Source organism: Haplochromis burtoni, unplaced genomic scaffold, assembly GCF_018398535.1.
Source record: "Haplochromis burtoni strain Fernald_Lab_line unplaced genomic scaffold, NCSU_Asbu1 Contig_148, whole genome shotgun sequence".
Taxonomy (NCBI): domain Eukaryota; kingdom Metazoa; phylum Chordata; class Actinopteri; order Cichliformes; family Cichlidae; genus Haplochromis; species Haplochromis burtoni.
In genome coordinates this window covers 94,901-112,006 of record NW_024582509.1, presented here as the reverse complement: position 1 = coordinate 112,006, position 17,106 = coordinate 94,901, and the positions used below count along the sequence as shown (strand labels likewise).

Here is a 17,106-nt window from a genome sequence, read left to right as displayed (position 1 = left end):
TATCTTCCTATATATCTGTATTGATATCTATCTATATATATATATATATATATATATATATATATATATATATATAAATATTATATATATATATATAGATATATATATATATATATAATTATATATATATATATATATATATATATATATATATATATATATAAATAAAAGCTTTGTGATCCTTTCCGTCCGTCCTCCTGAGCAGGAGTGTTACTGTAAATGTGTTTTCTCGTCTCTTTGGGTGTGGAGTTTTTTTTTGTTTACTACCGTCCATAATCGTAATGGTACCAAAGCAGCACATCTCTGAACCACACCTCCTCACGTATTGGCACTGACGAGTATCTTTGGTTTATTAGTGTTGGTAGCACGTGCAGAAATCGCTCTGTCGTTGATGTGAGCCTGTGAAGTGAACGCCTATCTACTAACATGCCTAAAGAGACATGGTACGGCTCTTTAAACCTTTAAAAAAAACCAACAAAAAAATAAACTAACACCGTGTTTGCTTTTTATTCTTCTGAGGCTGAAGAAAAAAGTCCCTTCCCCTCATCTTACAGCAGCATCCTCATCTTAACGCCCCGACCTTGGTTCTCCATAGTGTTTCAGCATGCACGCTCACAAAGAGGAGGCTGGTTATTTTCAGAAGTGATAGCTGGATTCTTTGGGGCGAGCGATGAGCGTCGCCCGGCAACAGGATGCAGGAATATAGTGTAGAATATGCACACCAGTACATGTAGCACTCCGCCCTCATCTCATGGCACTAGAGAGACGAACGACCTCCGAGGTGGCGCTAGACGTTGGATCCAGGCGGGGCTCGTTTAGGCGTTCTTTTCGTAACAGATGTTGAATGTACGCTTGGCCTCCGGTGAGAGGAGGGTTCGTAACTCAGTGACCGCTCCGTGGAGCTCCTGACAGCACTCGTGTTTCACGTTGGTGCCACTTTGGATCATGCAGCTGTGTTTTGTTAACTCTGTCTAGCTTATTTGATGTGTGTATATTGTGCTGTTTATAGTGTTTGTGCGTGTATTCTAGCACAGGGGTGTCAAACTCATTTTAGATTCTGGGTCCAGTTTTTCTTGATGCTGTTCCTTACAAACGTGTAAAGAAAGCAGATTTTTGCCTTTTTATTTGGTGTGAAGAACTTTAAACTCTTAAAGAAATCAGTCTGTAAAATAAGAAAGTACCAGCTGATCATTGCCTGGACTTTGATCTGTAATGAAAACAGAAACTTTTAGTTAATTCCCAGAATTTTACTTTTTCTTCTTTTTGCGCAGTGGAAAAAAATGCACATTTTCCCAGGATTCCTCCTGGATCAGAATGGGATTTTTAGGTGGTGACGATGCATGTAAGCACAATTACTCTTCATACACTAAAGGCAATAAGAAGTCTATGCTACCTTACTTAACAAATCTCTCTTTCCTTGTTATTTCAGTCATTTCATGAAAAGAGGGGAGGGATTTAAAATATGTTCTTTTTTTTAGGGAAAGTGGTGTCAAATTGTTTTATATTTAGGAAAAACCCTCCTTACTTTATAGGCACAGTTTAGTTTGGAGGGGCAGAACTAGCTTTAAAAGTGACCTCTGGCTCAGAGGAACTGGACGAGTCAGACTCTACTTTCTTAAGCACAAAACGCAGTCCAAGCTGTAAAGCTTCTTTTAATCTTCACATTATGTTTGACACCTCTGATCTAGTAGATTTGTACTAGGGAGTAACATTGTTGGTGCACAACCTATCAGCAAACCGACAAATTGTAATTCTTTCATGACATTCAGGTGTGAGGATTTTGGCTTAAAGGGAATTTAAGACACTTTTTACGATGTTTGTTTTATTTCTTTAGTGATCATAAATGCAGCCAGGAGGGAGATTTTTCTGCAGATCATGAGTACATTTATTTTTATTTAATTTGAGAGCGTTGCAGAATGATGTGCCGGCACAGGGGTGGATCAGATATCTGGAACAGAAGTGTTGTGCAGCAACATCACAAACTCAGTCCTCACAGTTGGATTATCTGAGCTCACAGAGGATGTGTGGGTGTGTTTGTGTGTTGCTGGCGTGTTGGTGTGGTCCGACTCTGTAGCACAGAGTTATTACCTTTTCTTGGATTTCTTCTCATTTTCAGAAAACAGCCAGCAACATTTATTCCAGCATTTCTTCTATTTCCTTTCCTGAGCCCGGTCGTGTGTGTGACTCTGTTTTTGAGGTGTCAGGGATAAGTTACATTTATGTGTTTATGCAGTAGCTGCCATTCATCTGTAAGGCGCTTTTTACTGGAGGTGAGTAGGAGCTCAGTGTCAGAGCTGTGTTTGTAAAGATGTATTACATACAAGAAACATTGAAATATACCTTTGGTGGAGGAAATGAGTGGGATTTCTGCTATTATGTCCTTATTAAATGTGAAAACTGAAGCCCTGTGGGTATGTTTGTGCACACATGTAGCCTTTAGTCCGCAGACTGAGTAGAAACACTGGCTCTGCTTTAAGTTAAATGTGTGTGCTGAGTATCGACAGGTGGGCCTCTCTGGACTGTCCCATATACACTATTGTATAGAAACTCATTTTATATTCATTTTCCCAAGTGCAATGAAGAGTTTGTTTGCATGTGTGTGTTGTGTCTCAGTAACATGTAGCCATCCAGAAACATCTGCTCTCTTTTCACTCCGAGCCCTGCCTCCAGACCGCAGAGCATTTAGTTCAAAACGTTTCGCGTGACGAAAACCAAAATGCTCTCCGGCGGAGCGTTTAGACGACTGGCATCGACATTGGGGCAGGTTTTATTTTATTTTCCTGGTGGTGGTAAAATTGCACTATTTCTGGGAAATTTTATAACCTTTCTTTATATTATGCAATCTTTGTAAGATTATTTGTGCACTGACTTTATTTTTTAAAAGACTGTGGTTTAGCTGTGTGCCGTATTTTCCTCCTATCGCGCCCCTTTGTTTGAATGGACACTCGTCCCTCTATGGTCTCTACTCGACCTTTTCATGATTAAATGTTACTGTATAATATTTCTTGGCCTTTTGTTTGTTTTTGGTTTATTTGTAACAGACCATCCAGCCAGAGACAGTTTGGTGGATTGTGGAGATTTTTAGAGCGATGCACCAAAGGCAGACAGTGCGGAGAACTGTGCACGTGTCGAGCAGCTCCTCATTTCTTCATATTTCGCAAACATGTGGAAATATAGTGTACGAGGCAAAAAGAGTTTATACAAGTATAATTAGCTAGAAAATGAATGTTTGTGTCACCAGATTTATTCTTTTACAGTCTGAACTCTGAGGCAGCTTTCTGTTGTTTCTTTCTGGAATAATTCTCCAAACTTTAAAGGACATCTGTCTCCTTGGAAGCACAATATAAAGAAATGAGGGTTGGCTCAAGACGTTTGCACATCAGTTTATTTCATAGCAAAAGATCACACACTTGCAACAAAGTTTATAAACTCAGGAGTTCAATTATTCTTTTTTTTTAGCTATGCACCTGAGTTGGTTTCTTTCACAGCGTCACCAAACAGCAGGTAGCACTGAATCCTGACTGTATCTAAAAGATGGAAGTCGTACCCATGATGTCACTCGCTGTTTTTGGACTTTGTATTTTGAAGCCTAAATATTACTGATTTGGCTGCCACTGAATTAGGGTTCTTGGAGAAGTTATCATATTTAAGTGGTGTGTTAAATTAGCAGCCAGCGGTGGTGTTAATGCACAGACACAGTTACCTGGTGGTTTATTAGCAACAGACTAATAAAATACTATGAATTTCAGTCACCAAGACAGATTAATGAGCTTCTTTTGTGGTTATTATTTGTCTGATAATTCCATTAAAATGCTCCAGAAGGGACCAGCACCACATTTCAGTGAGGTGATGAATAGCAGACAGATGTGTCCTGTCACAGGCAGCTATAGCATAACACTGTCAGACCAGCCATGTCCCCAACTTTGAGTCTCACCATTATCCAGATCAGCACAGGCTGTCTCGCTCCCACCTTCAACACACAGTCAGCAAAGTGGTCCACTGAGGATGCCACAGAACACCAGAGGAGCTCTGAGAGGATGCTTTTTACTGACTATACAGCACTATCATCCTGGACATCCCATCATCACATTCGCCTGTGATACAACGACTGACTCTGCCTACAGAGATTTTGAGATTGGAAAACAATGGAGCAGCGGTGCAGACCTGGCCCCCTCTGCATCAGTGGTGCCAACCTTCAAATTCCTTGGTACCTTCATCTCCCTCAGCACGGCCAAACATGTTTTCTGGCAAACGCTACAGACCGCTGAGACCAAGAACAAACAGAACACCAGCACCACAGTGACCCTCAAGACGCACCCAGGGACTCTGATCACAACCAAGACCAATATTCTAATTACTGAAACAAAAACCACTGTGAAACACATCATCAGTAATGCTCCTTCGCCTAGCATGATTGCATCTTACATCATTACCTTATTCTATTAGTTCACACCCATTCATCTTAGAGATGTCACCTAAAGGAACAGTAAAGTATTTTTGTGCAGATATATTAATACTTTTAAACTAAGATTAATTGTGAAATTAATCTGGAATAGAAAAGTTATCCTGTTTAGAACTCGATTCTATTACTTATTTAAAATTACAATAATAATAATAACATATCGGATTCATGTTTACACGTCTCCAGTTATAACGCATGATGTCATCTGTAGACGCGGGACCCGAGCAGCAGTGACGTGTAAGTGTGCGACTGTGATCTTTTGTGCTGACTCCGAAGGAGCCTGCAGTTTATTGTGAAGCAGAAAATATCTGCGGACACCATGAATGGAGCGGATTATCTGCAGCAGCACAGCGCCGAGAGTCTGTCCTTCGAAGAGATGCAGCAGATTAACCCGCTCGGAGTCCATCAGCAGCAGAAAGACGAGGGCAGCCAAACCTCCGGTGAGAATAACGACAGATTTAATGTGGAGGAAACGGGCTAGCTGCTAACACACCAGACAGGGATGGCCGTGTGTGGGTTTTTGGGTTTTTTTTTTTTCTTTTCACTTCATTAAATCAGTTCACATTATCCTGGAACAGCTCGTAGGACGCAAGTAACACCGGTGTGAGTTAAGGTTGGTTACGAGGAGGAGTGCAGCGATCCAATCTTTCCCAGTTTCCGATCTGCTTCAGGGTGGAGGGCTGATTCTGCATCTACAGCTGTGGTCACAGGTTTACATCCACTCATCATGGTCACGAATGTCACTGTCATATGGAGTTTATCTGATCTTTTTGCAGCGTGGAATGATTGTATTTTTAATGCGTGTTTTTTTTTTTTGTTTTTTTTTCCCTCTTCATCCACACAGGGTCAGAAATATACATACAGATTCAAATATAAACATAAAATATAAACTTTTGGTTGGTTAAATGTCCCTTAACAAACTGCACTTCAGTTTTTTGTTGTTTTTGTATCCATCAACAATTCTGACTGAATATTTGACCACTCTTCCTGGCATAATTTTTGCTTTTAAATTGGTTCGTTCCTTGGCACAGATCAGCTCTTAAGTATAGTGCTCAAATAGGGTTGAGGTCGGAGCCACGTAAATCCAGATGTTTAATGCTAGCCTGCTTTATCCATTTCAAAACCAGTGATGTGTTTGGGATCGTTCTCCTGCGGAAACATCCAACCATGTCCAAGCTTGAACCATCAAGCTGTTGATCTGATGTGAAGTTGAGGGATTTGGAGGTAGTTTTCCTTCTTAATTATTCCATTCACGTTGTGTTATATACCAGTACCACTGGCAGGAAATGGGCCACAGCATGTTTGACAGTCAGTCTTCTTAGGTTTGAATTCAGCTTCAGCTTGACTCTTGTATTTGTGACCAAACAACTCAATCTTTGTGTCGTCTGACCACAAAAGTTTTCTCGAGAAGGCACTTGGCCCGTCCACGTGGGCAGCTGCACATTTCAGTTGAGCTTGAAGGTTTTGATTTTGGAGCAGAGGCTTCTTTGTTGGTCGGTACCCTGTAACCCTGGCTTCACTGTGGACAGTTGTGCTGGTGTTACAGTAGTTTCCAGTTCATGGCAGGTATGAGCCTCGATGTTTCCTGGGCTGTTCCTGAACATCCTAACCATAGTCCTCCTTTCTGAGTCTGACAGTTCTTCAAGACCAAAGTGGTGACACGTCTGAATAATTTGTACTTGTGCGAGTGAATGTGAGTGCGAATGGTTGTCTGTCCCTGTGTGTTGGCCCTGCGACAGACTGGCGACCTGTCCAGGGTGTACCCCGCCTCTCGCCCTATGACAGCTGGGATAGGCTCCAGCGCCCCCCGCGACCCTGAAAAGGATAAGCGGAAGCGAATGGATGGATGGATTGGATTTTAAATCCGGTTTAAGCTGCAGCCTTAGGTCAGCTTCTACAGAGCACTGTTTACAAAAGCAGTCATCACAGCAATGGCTTCTTGCCCCAGGCTGGATGGACACTGAAATAACCCACTGTTCAGGCCATGTGCACATTGTACTACACAATTTGCACTTTTTAAAATTAATATCTAAGGTTCATCAAGGTTGCACTCACCAGTATACAGACGTTTGTTATAGTTTGCATCGTTTTTTAAGACTTTCTGTTACTTGTATCCTCATATTTATGTTCTCCTTGTAAATATGTTGCTTATTTAAAATGGTTTCTTTTTGTATACAGAGAGCAAAGGGAACCAGAGTCAGATTCCTCATCTGTATGCACGAACTCGGCCAAATAAAGATGACTCTGAATCTGAACAGGCTTTGAGCCTGACAACTTAAGACATACATTAAAGCATCACTCATTAAAAGGCCAGAATCACCATGGTGTTCATGCCCTTGATGAGTGGATGGAAACTTCTGACCAGAACTGTAACCATAGCAGTGTTTTCTTCTGACTGAACACTCAAATTACTTTTTACTTGCTTTACAAGCCACATTCACACATTCACACACCACTTCTTACTGTGTGCCTTTGTGTGTCTGTGGAGCAGGGCATCTAAAAAATAATCGCATATCGCATCGCAATCGCAATATTGGGGCAAAAAATCGCAATTAGATTATTTTCCATAATCGTTCAGCCCTACGCTGTCTCTAAGGGCTGATTTGGATTTCTGTGGGGAGCTGGTGACGTAACCTACATAAGTGGCTGACATTTTTGCTGGCATTTACACTTGTGCGGGTGCATTATGGGTTAGTTGCGGTTTGTCCCGGTGTTTCATATGTAGTGCCAGCCAACAGAAATAAATAAAATACTGGGTCCTCACCTTTGTGAAACATGTTTTTCCCTCCAGTTTTCCCCCATTCTTTGTAGTTTCAGCATTCTCCTTCCAGGAATCTGCTGGTATTTGTGAGTCGTTATATTGATGCTGTAATTATTATTCCTTGTATCAAGAGAGCGATTGTTATTCTCTCACTAATCAACAGTGCTGAACAGAACAACCACATTAGTTGGCAACTTTGACCTGATATGTAGTTACATTCCCCAGGAGGTGCATGTCAGGATTGCACACTTACACAGAGAGCAGAGACATCCTTCAGACGAGTCTTGTTTCTTCTTCTACTTTTATCTGCAGTGTCATTATTTCACTTCTGTCACTGCCCACAGCTCGTTGCCATAGGTGAGGGTAGCAGCATATCATAGGGGTGCACCAAACATAATGAGAAAGACAGGGAAGGTTATGAAAAAACCATTAGCAAACATACAAATAAAAGTTGTTGTTGGTGGTTGTTGTTGTTGTTGTTGTTGTTGTTTTGTTTGTTTGTTTTTGCAGTTTTCAGTTTACAAGTCAGGTCCATGCCAAATAGCGCTAATGGATATGTAACCATGACAAAGTCATACAAAGAAAAAATGGACATGTTTCTCTTGAATTGGACTGAGTTATAATTTATCTGCAGTTTATTTTTCCTAACGTGTGATGTCTGTGTGTTCTTGATGGTTTTGCTTGTTTGTTTAAACTTCTGTTTTAATATGTAAGTGACCTCATTTCTTATGTTTGTTTGTTTTTATGCCTGTGAAGCTCTTTGAGCCTCTTTATGTGATTATGTATGAGGCAAATAAAAATGAATTGGACTGAATTGGATTTAGTGACCATTTGAATCTGTTTTTTAAACGCACATATAATGCAGTGCCAACTGGTGGCCACACTGGGAAAAAGAAAAAACTAAACTAAACTGAGCAGTTAGCTCAGGTGATGAATATGTTAACATTCTTTATGTATTTATATCAGTATGTTAAATATAATTCCTGGGACGGAGTAGATTGCAGTCAGCTGTGTTCTGTCATCTTACCCCTCCCAGTTAAGTGTATAATCCTAGCTATCCACCTATTAAGTCTGAGGTCATTAGTCATTTCCGGGTACAAACTCCTCTTCAGGTCCCAAACAAACACTGAGAGATAAAAACTGTCTAAATTCTTTCATCTTTAATAAAATGATCCGTGTGGCTGCTCTGCAATAAAGTTTCAAATCCAGGCATCCACGAGAAACAGGATTTATGAAGTTTGAAGTTCTGAAAAATTTCTGAAAAATTAAAAACATACAGCTCTGCTATCCAACATAAATGAAGACAGAAAACGAAACACCAGTGATGTTTGTAGGGTTGCTGAAGTTGGGCTAGCTGGTATATAATGTTGTGGTGGCTAGCTACAGAGCTATGGTTAGCATAATACAAACACACAGTGAAGCTGGAGGATGAACGCAAATCTTTATCCCATCGATAAAAATTAAGATGAAGGTTCACGATTTTTAGGGACAAATGCAATCACATGGCAGGAGAAAGATGCTCTAATTGGACCAAACGTCACTCAGGAGATAATCCATTTAGAATTAGTCATTAATATACTGCTGCATGGTTTATATTACTCATAATTTAAAAAATCCCGATCCTCAGCTTCATGTACCCATTCAAATCTTTGTTGGCCTCAGAATTATTTTTTTCTAACCTGATCAAATATTTGATGCCTGGCAAACTGTGAGCTGCTGGGCTGTAGTTACACCGTGAGGTTTTAAAAACTGAGCTTTAAAACAAGTAATTTTGTAATGGTTTTGTAATTGATTCATTCTTTGCTGGAAGACATAATTACACATTATTCAATACTCTATATTTATGAGTATAACATATATATCTAATTTTATGGCCTGTACCTTTAAATTATTATTTATATGATGGCTTTGAAGCAGGAATTATCTTATAAACTCTGGTGAAGCAAAGTGAAAAAACCCCCAACTTGTTTCACTTTCACAAACTCCTTCATCCTGACAGCATTTCTTTTAAAAACACTAACTGGAAGTACAATGATAAAGCATTTCTTTTATTGGAGGCTGAAAACAGACTAGAAACACAAGCTTGCTAAAGATTTTCACTCATCTCAGTATAGTTTCATTCTTTCTTCTAATTTCTATCAGATTCCTAGAATACTCCAGTGCTACAATTGCCTTTATAATAATTTAACTCCACGTGTTCGGCTGTTTTCTGCAGAAGTTCAGCAGCTGCTGGAGATGAAAGAGGATCACCCTGAATGGAGCCTCGGTCTGGACCAGCAGGACCGAGAGTCTCTGCAGATAAAGGAGGAACAGGAAGAACTCTGGACCAATCAGGAGGGAGAGCAGCATAATGGATTGAAGGTGACTGATGTCACCACTTTCCCATTCACTATTGTTACTGTAAAGAGTGAAGATGATGATAAAGAGAAGTCTCAGTCTTTGCAGCTTCATCAAAGCCAAACTGAAGACAACAGTGAGATGGAGCCTCTGACCAGCAGCCCAGCTAAACAGGTAAAAACAGAGCCTGATGAAGAGGACTGTGGAGGACCAGAATCAGAAGGGAACCTTGATACACATATTTATTTACAACCAAAAACTGATGTAAAGGCTTCAGACTCTTCTGAGACTGAAGTGAGTAATGATGATGATGACTGGAAGGAGCCTGTATCAGATTCTGGACCTAAAACCAGACACAGTGATGATGTTTGGAAGGTGAGCAGGGAACTTGAGTCAGGCATAAAGAGTCAGGGGGCATTTAACATTTTAAACAAATCCTTTAGCTGCTCAGAGTGTGATAAAGAGTTTCTCCAAAGGCAGTCTCTTCAAAAACACATGACATGTCATTCAAAATAATTATCCTCCAGCTCTAGCTTGGAAATTAAGAAATCTCATACAGTGAGGAAAAATGTAGAGTCTCAGAGGACAGACCACACCGAAGAGAAACCATTTGGCTGTAATGTTTGTGAAACAACTTTAAGACAGCGGTATAGTCTTGACAGAGACATGAGAGTTCACACAGGAGAGAAACCATTTGGTTGTGATATTTGTAGCAAAAGATTTTCATATTCACGAGATTTGAAAAGACACCAGAGTGTCCATACAGTAGAGAAACAATTTAGTTGTGGTGTTTGTTGTAAAAGATTCAAGCAGAAGATGCATTTCAAGGCTCACAGAAAAGTCCACACAACAGAGAGGCCATTGGGTTATGAGCCATATAGCTGCGAGGTTTGTGGCAAAAGATTTAACCAAAACACTCATCTTAAGTCTCAAATAAAAATCCACACACGAGAGAAACCTTTCTGTTGTAAGATTTGTACAAAGAAATATAGACATTCTTCTACTTTCAATAAACACATAAAAATTCACACAGGAGAAAAACTGTTTAGATGTGATGTCTTTGGTAAGATATTTACTAATCACGAAAGTTTGAAGATTCACAAGATAGTCCATACTGGAGAGAAACCATATGGCTGTGGTGTTTGTGGCGAAGGATTCAACCGAGGAAGCGATCTAAAGAGACACATGCAACTTCATGTGGGAGAGAAACCATTTGGCTGTGAAGTGTGTGGGAAGAACTTTACATGATCTGAAAAACTGAAAAGACGTGAAAGTTAATGTAAAAGAGAAACAGTTTGGTAGTACAGAAATTTTTACGTGACAGGGAAGTCTGAGACACATGGGGACATGTTAATAATGTATCCCCAGTTGTTCACATTTCTATTATTTTGTACAATTAATTGCTACATAAATATAAAACAGTGATACTAGTTGTACTTGGGGTAATATACAATCTATCATTGGTAAATCAGTACTTATAGGTAAGAAATTAGACCTCAGTTAATTTATATCAGGAGAGATAGTTGGAGAAGATCACCTTTAGGACTTTCTGTTAGCTTCCTGGAAGTCATAATGATCAAGAAAGCCACTATAGGCTTTGGTGACTAAATGGGTCCAGGGGTCGCAAAATCGCTAGCCCGACGTCCCGGAGCTAGCGATATCTCCGGTCGGGCCACCAAAATCTATCTCAGCCCCGCCCGTTGGGTTATATATACCCAACGGTGCAGGGGCTGAGATAGATTTTGGTGGCCGACCGGAGATATCGCTAGCTCCGGGACGTCGGGCTAGATTTTTGCGAGCCCTGGACATTAGGTCACAAGCAGTCAAGACTTTTACAAATTAGAGTGAGCCTTAATCGCACTGTGAAATGTATCTATTTCTGTGTTTACCTTTTAAAAGAATTTGTTCGACATGATTTGAGTTGAAGCAAACTTTCTTGGGAATATAATTTTATTTTGCACACAAACAGTTTTTGGCCTTGGATTTCTACCAAAAGAAAATCACCAGTACTCTGCTATATATAGTTTTAAATAAGGTTTAATGTACTTAAACTTGGAATATAATTTTATTAATTATATGACCAACAATGTGAAACTGTATATAGTTTTTTTTGTTGCCTTATGCCCCTGTTACACAGGCCTAGAGACCAGTTGACTATCATCCTGCCAACCACTGGTCGCTAGGGTAAAATGTGTAATCCCCGACTGCTTGGCAAGTGGTTGCTGGCTGTCACAAGCTAAAATTAATGGCAAAGAGGTGTATTGTGTTGCACCAAAAACCTCATAGCGATTGCTTTGGTTGCTAGCAGATTGTTACCCATAGTTTGCATGGACACAGACACTCTGCAGACACTCAATAACTACTTGCCGAGCGGTCAGCGGGACTGGTTGGTGACCTTGAGAGCTTTTAATCACTTGACCTCTAACTGTAAATGCAGGTGTGCCGACAGCGCCAACAAGTCTACAGCCAGTCACCAAACATGATGCAAAAAAACATGTCAAGATTCAGCATCCCGCCAATGGAAAGGAGGACTGCACGTAGATCCATGAAAGGAAGAGGGAGATGGCAGAAGTGCCTACCTGCCAGTTCCAGTTCGGACATCACTCTTGCAACCTCTCAATACCAGAAGGACTCGGACGAAAACAGTGACCCCTCACTGTCACTCATTGCCAACATGCCACACACAATGCTGGAGCCGGGCTCGTCAGCCAGCCTGCACGGACGTGTTGGCCACAGAGTTGTGACCGGGGAGCCAGAGTTGGAGATAGAAGATGAAAAGCCAATGGTGTCGCATTGGCCCGGGGTCAAGAAGAGGATCCGGATGGAGCCAGAGGCGACTCTCTCGCCCGAACAGGAAGACCACCTCGTAGAGTGGTTTGCAGCTCACCCGTTCTTCTACGACCAGACAGCACGCGACTTCAAGGACAAGCGCAGGCGAGAGCAGCTGCTGGATCAGAAGGCCGAGGAGCTAGGAGTTACCGGTGAGCTATGTCTCTGTAATTTCTGTTGATGCTCAGTATCTTAAAACACTCTAACGTTTTTTATCTTTTTTTAAACGGGACATTTATGTTTGTGTTTTTTTTTTTCGACTGTGCTCAGGGAACTTCCTCTGGGGGTGGTTCCGCAACATGCGGACCGTCTATGGTAAACTAAGGAAGAAGAAGAATGAGCAAGCAACACGACCACTGACAGCCAGGCAGCGGTGGACTTCAGATATGTTCAAATTCTTGGACAAGCACATGACCATCCGCCGGAGCAGCCTGGGAAAGGTAGAGTAATATGCCCTTTTGTTTGTTTGTTTTTTTCTCCCTTGTAGCTGCTCTGTTTAATGGCGTTTCAGGGGAAGTAGTTAAGCAAAAGTAAATGTGCTATAAAATGTCTGCACTTGCCTTGTATGCATTTGATATTTATGTTAATGTTTGTTTGCTTGTGTTTAAAAAGCTTCAAGGGGCACAGTCCACCAATACCGGAGTGGAAGAGGAGGAGGAGGAAGAGGAAGAAGAAGAAGGAGACGAAGAGCCTGCGAGGTCATCAAGTCGTCCTGGGTCTCCGTCTCCTGTTCCCTCCAGTCAAACCCCAAAGTTAAAGGGCAAGAAGGCCAAGCTCGCCAGCCGCTGCGTCAACAAGGCAGTTCTTCAAATCCCAAACAGCATGTCCTCACTGCAGACGGCTATGAGGTCCCTGCAGGTAGCTATGGAGTCCCTGCAGGCAGCCGTTGGGGGGTTGAGCAACAACCGAGTCATGTACTGTCAATACCTGAGCACCGAGGTGGGCATGCTCACAGAGGAACAGTGGTCAATGTTTCAGCAGGAGACTATGGGGATGCTTATTCGTTTCCGTACTGCCCGTCAGCAGCGGCAGCAGTCCGCAGTTCCAGTCCTCCTCCCTCCGGGCTCCATGGAGTCGATTCCAGGCCCGAGCAGCACTCTGCTCAGTAGTTCCTATTTCCAGTCCCGGCCAGCACCGCCCCAGTAGCCTCTGTCCCAGCAAATTAATTTTTTTATTGAATTTGTGAATTATTTCACAATTTATTTACTGATCATAGTTGAGTGTTTATGTTAATAAACAATCATGTTTCACTGGTACTTACTTCTTGATTCCTTGTATCACAGTAGTAAAACTTGTGCCTTACAGCTGCAAGACATTTTAATTGGCGCAAATTTTACTTTGAGGCGGAGAGTCTCAGTTTCTTGTCGGTGTTATGTGTAAACTTGAAAAATAGAAAAAGCAGATGTTTCTCATTATATTGTACTTTATACATGGACCATTGTGACCTTTAAATTCTTATATTCTAAATTTGAAATTAAAATTTCAATTTCTTTTCATGTGAGTGAACTATCTTGTATTTTGTATTTATTACACTGGGATATAGGGATACCAAAAAAGCTAAAAATAATTGCCTTATTCATTCAAATCTCTCCACAGCCAAAAGTTAGCCTACCAGGTTAGAGCTCCAGCAGTGTTATAGTCATGCTTCAGGTAGACTCGCTGCCTTTTGTCATCATGACTTCCTGCTACGAATATCTTGCATGACTGCCTCGTCTCTCCAGGCTTTGGGGATAATGTGTTTGGCATTTTCCTCATGATCCAGGACTGAACACAACATTTAGACACATGCGGACACAATCAAACTGATGGCATTTGGCATTTGTTGAAGTTCTGTGGAGAGACAACAGAAGCTGTGGCCAAGTATCTCTTTTTTGTTTTCCACTATATTTATGCTTGACGAAAGTTGGTAGCTAAGGATTCTCTGGTGAACTGTCAAGCATTGACTGTCAGTACTCCGCACTCCATCAAGTGCCAAACTTCTTACTCACCTCCTGTCAACTGTCAAGGGTGCCTGGCATAGACGTGACACCATCTTCAGGGTGTCTACAGTGGCACCACAGAACAACACCAGAAATGGCGCTATACTAACCACAGACAGAAGACTAGAGTGCGTTAGCTGCTGGTAGTCACCAGGTACTGGGAGGTCGGTGCCATTTTGATGCCAGGTTAAAAGGACAGCTGCAGTTAGAAGATGTCTTTGTCAGGCAGACGATCTGCAGAAGCATGTGGTACATGGCAGACTTAATTCTCAGGGATTAAACAAAGACAACCCTCTCCAATTCTGCCATCAAGTTTTCTTATTGAACTACTGAATTCAGCATGTTACCAATGCCTGAGGACAGCCATCACTACATTAAGGATGGAGAGTAAAGAGACATAATGAGATCTGAATTGTCCGGCAAGGTGAGTAGGACTGGAGTTGCTCTGAGGATCCTGCTACATATACCCAGTCTGGGTTGATCTCCCACCCACCAGGTGCTGATCACTGAAGAGTAGTTACCTGCCAATTGGTAGGGGAGGTCCACAACCAGCAACCAATCTGAGTCGATTCAGTTGCACAACCAGTCGCCAACCACCTAGCAAATGAAAATATGAACTTCACTTGATTTAGTGGTTGCTGGAGGTCATGAGTATTTGGGGCTGCCCACAGGTCTCTACACCTGTGTGACTGAAGCATTAATTTATCAGCAGCACTCGTGCTTATCTGCATTGTCAACCACCGAAGACACAATTTAAGAAGGAATATTAAAACACAAACTCGACATATTAGAAAGCCTTTCTGGCAGAAAACCCTCAGGTTTGATTTCTGCAGAAGGCAGCAGCTGTTTTGGGCTAAACCGAACACAGTGAGTGGGATCTTTAATAAAGTTGAATAAAAATGCAATACTTGTTTCATTATGGATATAAATCAGCAGCACCTTAGGTAAAGCTTTACCAGTACCAGTATGTTGGATGTATCTGCTGAACCAGTGCTTATTTTGGGCATCAGGTTCACCTGGGAACAGTTTTAAACTCTGAACGACATAGTTTAGTGAGCAGAACTCGATATCAGATTAATTCAGTGGTGTATTTCAATGTTTTTAAATTTTAGTTTATAAAATTTTGATGACGTTTTTTTTTTCATTTTCAAGATTTTTCATGAGCATTGTAATTTAAATGGCAAAAGCAGTGTAATTCCTCCAGCTGACTGAATGTATTTGTTAGCAACTGGGTAATCAGTCATGTATGTGTAATGTCAAAGAGTATGATTATGACTGTGGAGGACCAGAGCTCCCAACAAAAAATAAATAAAAGACTAAAACAAACAACTTAATTTGCCTTTAAAACAAAGAGTGCTAAAATAAAAGTAGGCATGAATTAACACGTAAAATGTGACCAGTTGATATTTCTCTTGTATTTGCTTTTTGTGTTTATTTCTCAGTTTGCTGTCCCTTGTAATGTTCATTTAGATAGATCTGTTTCATTTCTTTGTTTCTTGAAACATTTACGTCTGTCTTCTTTTTGTGATGATGAAATGTAAACTAGACCCATTTAAATTCTTAACTGTTGAGCAACTAAAATTCTTTATGAAGCAAAAATTCAAAATGTGTATGTCATGTTGTTGAATGCATTTTCTGTCATAAAACAACATTAAATACTTGACCTGTGTTTTGTAGTCACCAGTCTTCTTCTTTAATGGCTTTGTTTGTTTGTTAGGAGCTGCTGTATGGAGTTGACAAAAACTCCACATGATACCTTTCAATAGAAGAGGTAATGCCTCCTTTCCCCCCAGCTGTTTTGAAACAATGTAAACATTTTCAAAAAGCAATGTTACTGATATCAACATTTAATGTGTTTTGTTTTTGAACTAGTTCAAGTTTTGAGGCTTTAAACTCTTTGCAAATGGCCTCATTCTAATTTTATTTACATGTTGTATTCCAACATTTGGAAACAAGTTTAAATAAAAAAAGTGGGTAGAAGAGGAACTGCATACTTCATAAACAGTGCTTCATTATATCTAATTTTATGAAATGGATGCTCAGTATAGTTACATGCACAGACCTGTTACAGGACACATCTTCAGAGGAAGATTTGAATATTTAAGATTAAAAATAGTATCCACCGGATTGTTTTGTTTTTAATGCTCAAATTTGTATTTTGAAGAAAGAAAACTGCTTCTTTTGGGGTGTTTTTATTCTTTAATAAAGAAAATAAATTTTTAAAAGTAATGACTGTGAAAATAAATTACGATTTAAGATAAACCGTTTTATTAAACAGCTAAGGATGCAGCAAAAGTAAAACAATAATTGTTTTTTTTTTTACATTATGCATCTTAAATGTGTTCTTGTATTTTTTTGTGCGCTGTGCACATTTCACACAGTGCGTTATACTGTATATAAAAGACAAATAACCACATGTGTTATATAACCATGTGTGTTTATTGTATGTTAATAACTGTATTTGCGTTTTTATTGTTCTTAATGTGGACGTTAAAATGCTTTGTCCCTGTGTAATGTCTTGTTGTTGTTTTTTACATTAAAAAAAACTTTACCTTTAATACCTTTAAACCTTTAATCACGCACAATATTAAACCACAATTAGAACACATGTGCTGTGTGTGCTTAAGTAGTCCCATGTCATACTACTCGATATATTGAAGCGACATAATGTATTCTGTATCCACTACATACAAATACATAAAATATTATTCTACAAATGTGTTGTACAGTAAATGGTA

General features: G+C 40.3%; 1 protein-coding gene across 4 annotated transcripts; it reads left to right on the top strand.

Annotated features, from left to right (window-relative positions):
* Positions 1-168: 168 nt before the first annotated feature.
* wu:fb74b10 lies at positions 169-13,885 on the top strand. 4 transcript variants are annotated; one of them, XM_042224757.1, is made up of 6 exons: positions 169-4,902; positions 9,439-9,584; positions 9,660-9,734; positions 11,998-12,541; positions 12,660-12,829; positions 13,002-13,885. In XM_042224757.1, the coding sequence occupies exons 1-6, from the start codon at positions 4,782-4,784 to the stop codon at positions 13,533-13,535; spliced, it is 1,590 nt and encodes a 529-aa protein (XP_042080691.1). In that variant the 5' UTR covers positions 169-4,781; the 3' UTR covers positions 13,536-13,885. The 4 variants fall into 4 exon arrangements, with proteins under 4 accessions (XP_042080691.1, XP_042080690.1, XP_005932246.1 ...); XM_042224756.1 differs by having other exon boundaries at positions 9,660-9,935; XM_005932184.3 differs by having other exon boundaries at positions 9,439-9,734.
* The last annotated feature ends 3,221 nt before the right edge of the window (positions 13,886-17,106 follow it).

Excerpts from the sequence above, each read along its gene's own strand:
- wu:fb74b10 (XM_014336765.2), top strand. The coding sequence starts at position 4,782 with ATGAATGGAGCGGATTATCTGCAGCAGCACAGCGCCGAGAGTCTGTCC. Across the intron at positions 9,936-11,997 it reads ACAGTGATGATGTTTGGAAG|GTGTGCCGACAGCGCCAACA; the intron begins GTGAGCAGGGAA and ends CTGTAAATGCAG. Across the intron at positions 12,830-13,001 it reads GCCGGAGCAGCCTGGGAAAG|CTTCAAGGGGCACAGTCCAC; the intron begins GTAGAGTAATAT and ends GTGTTTAAAAAG.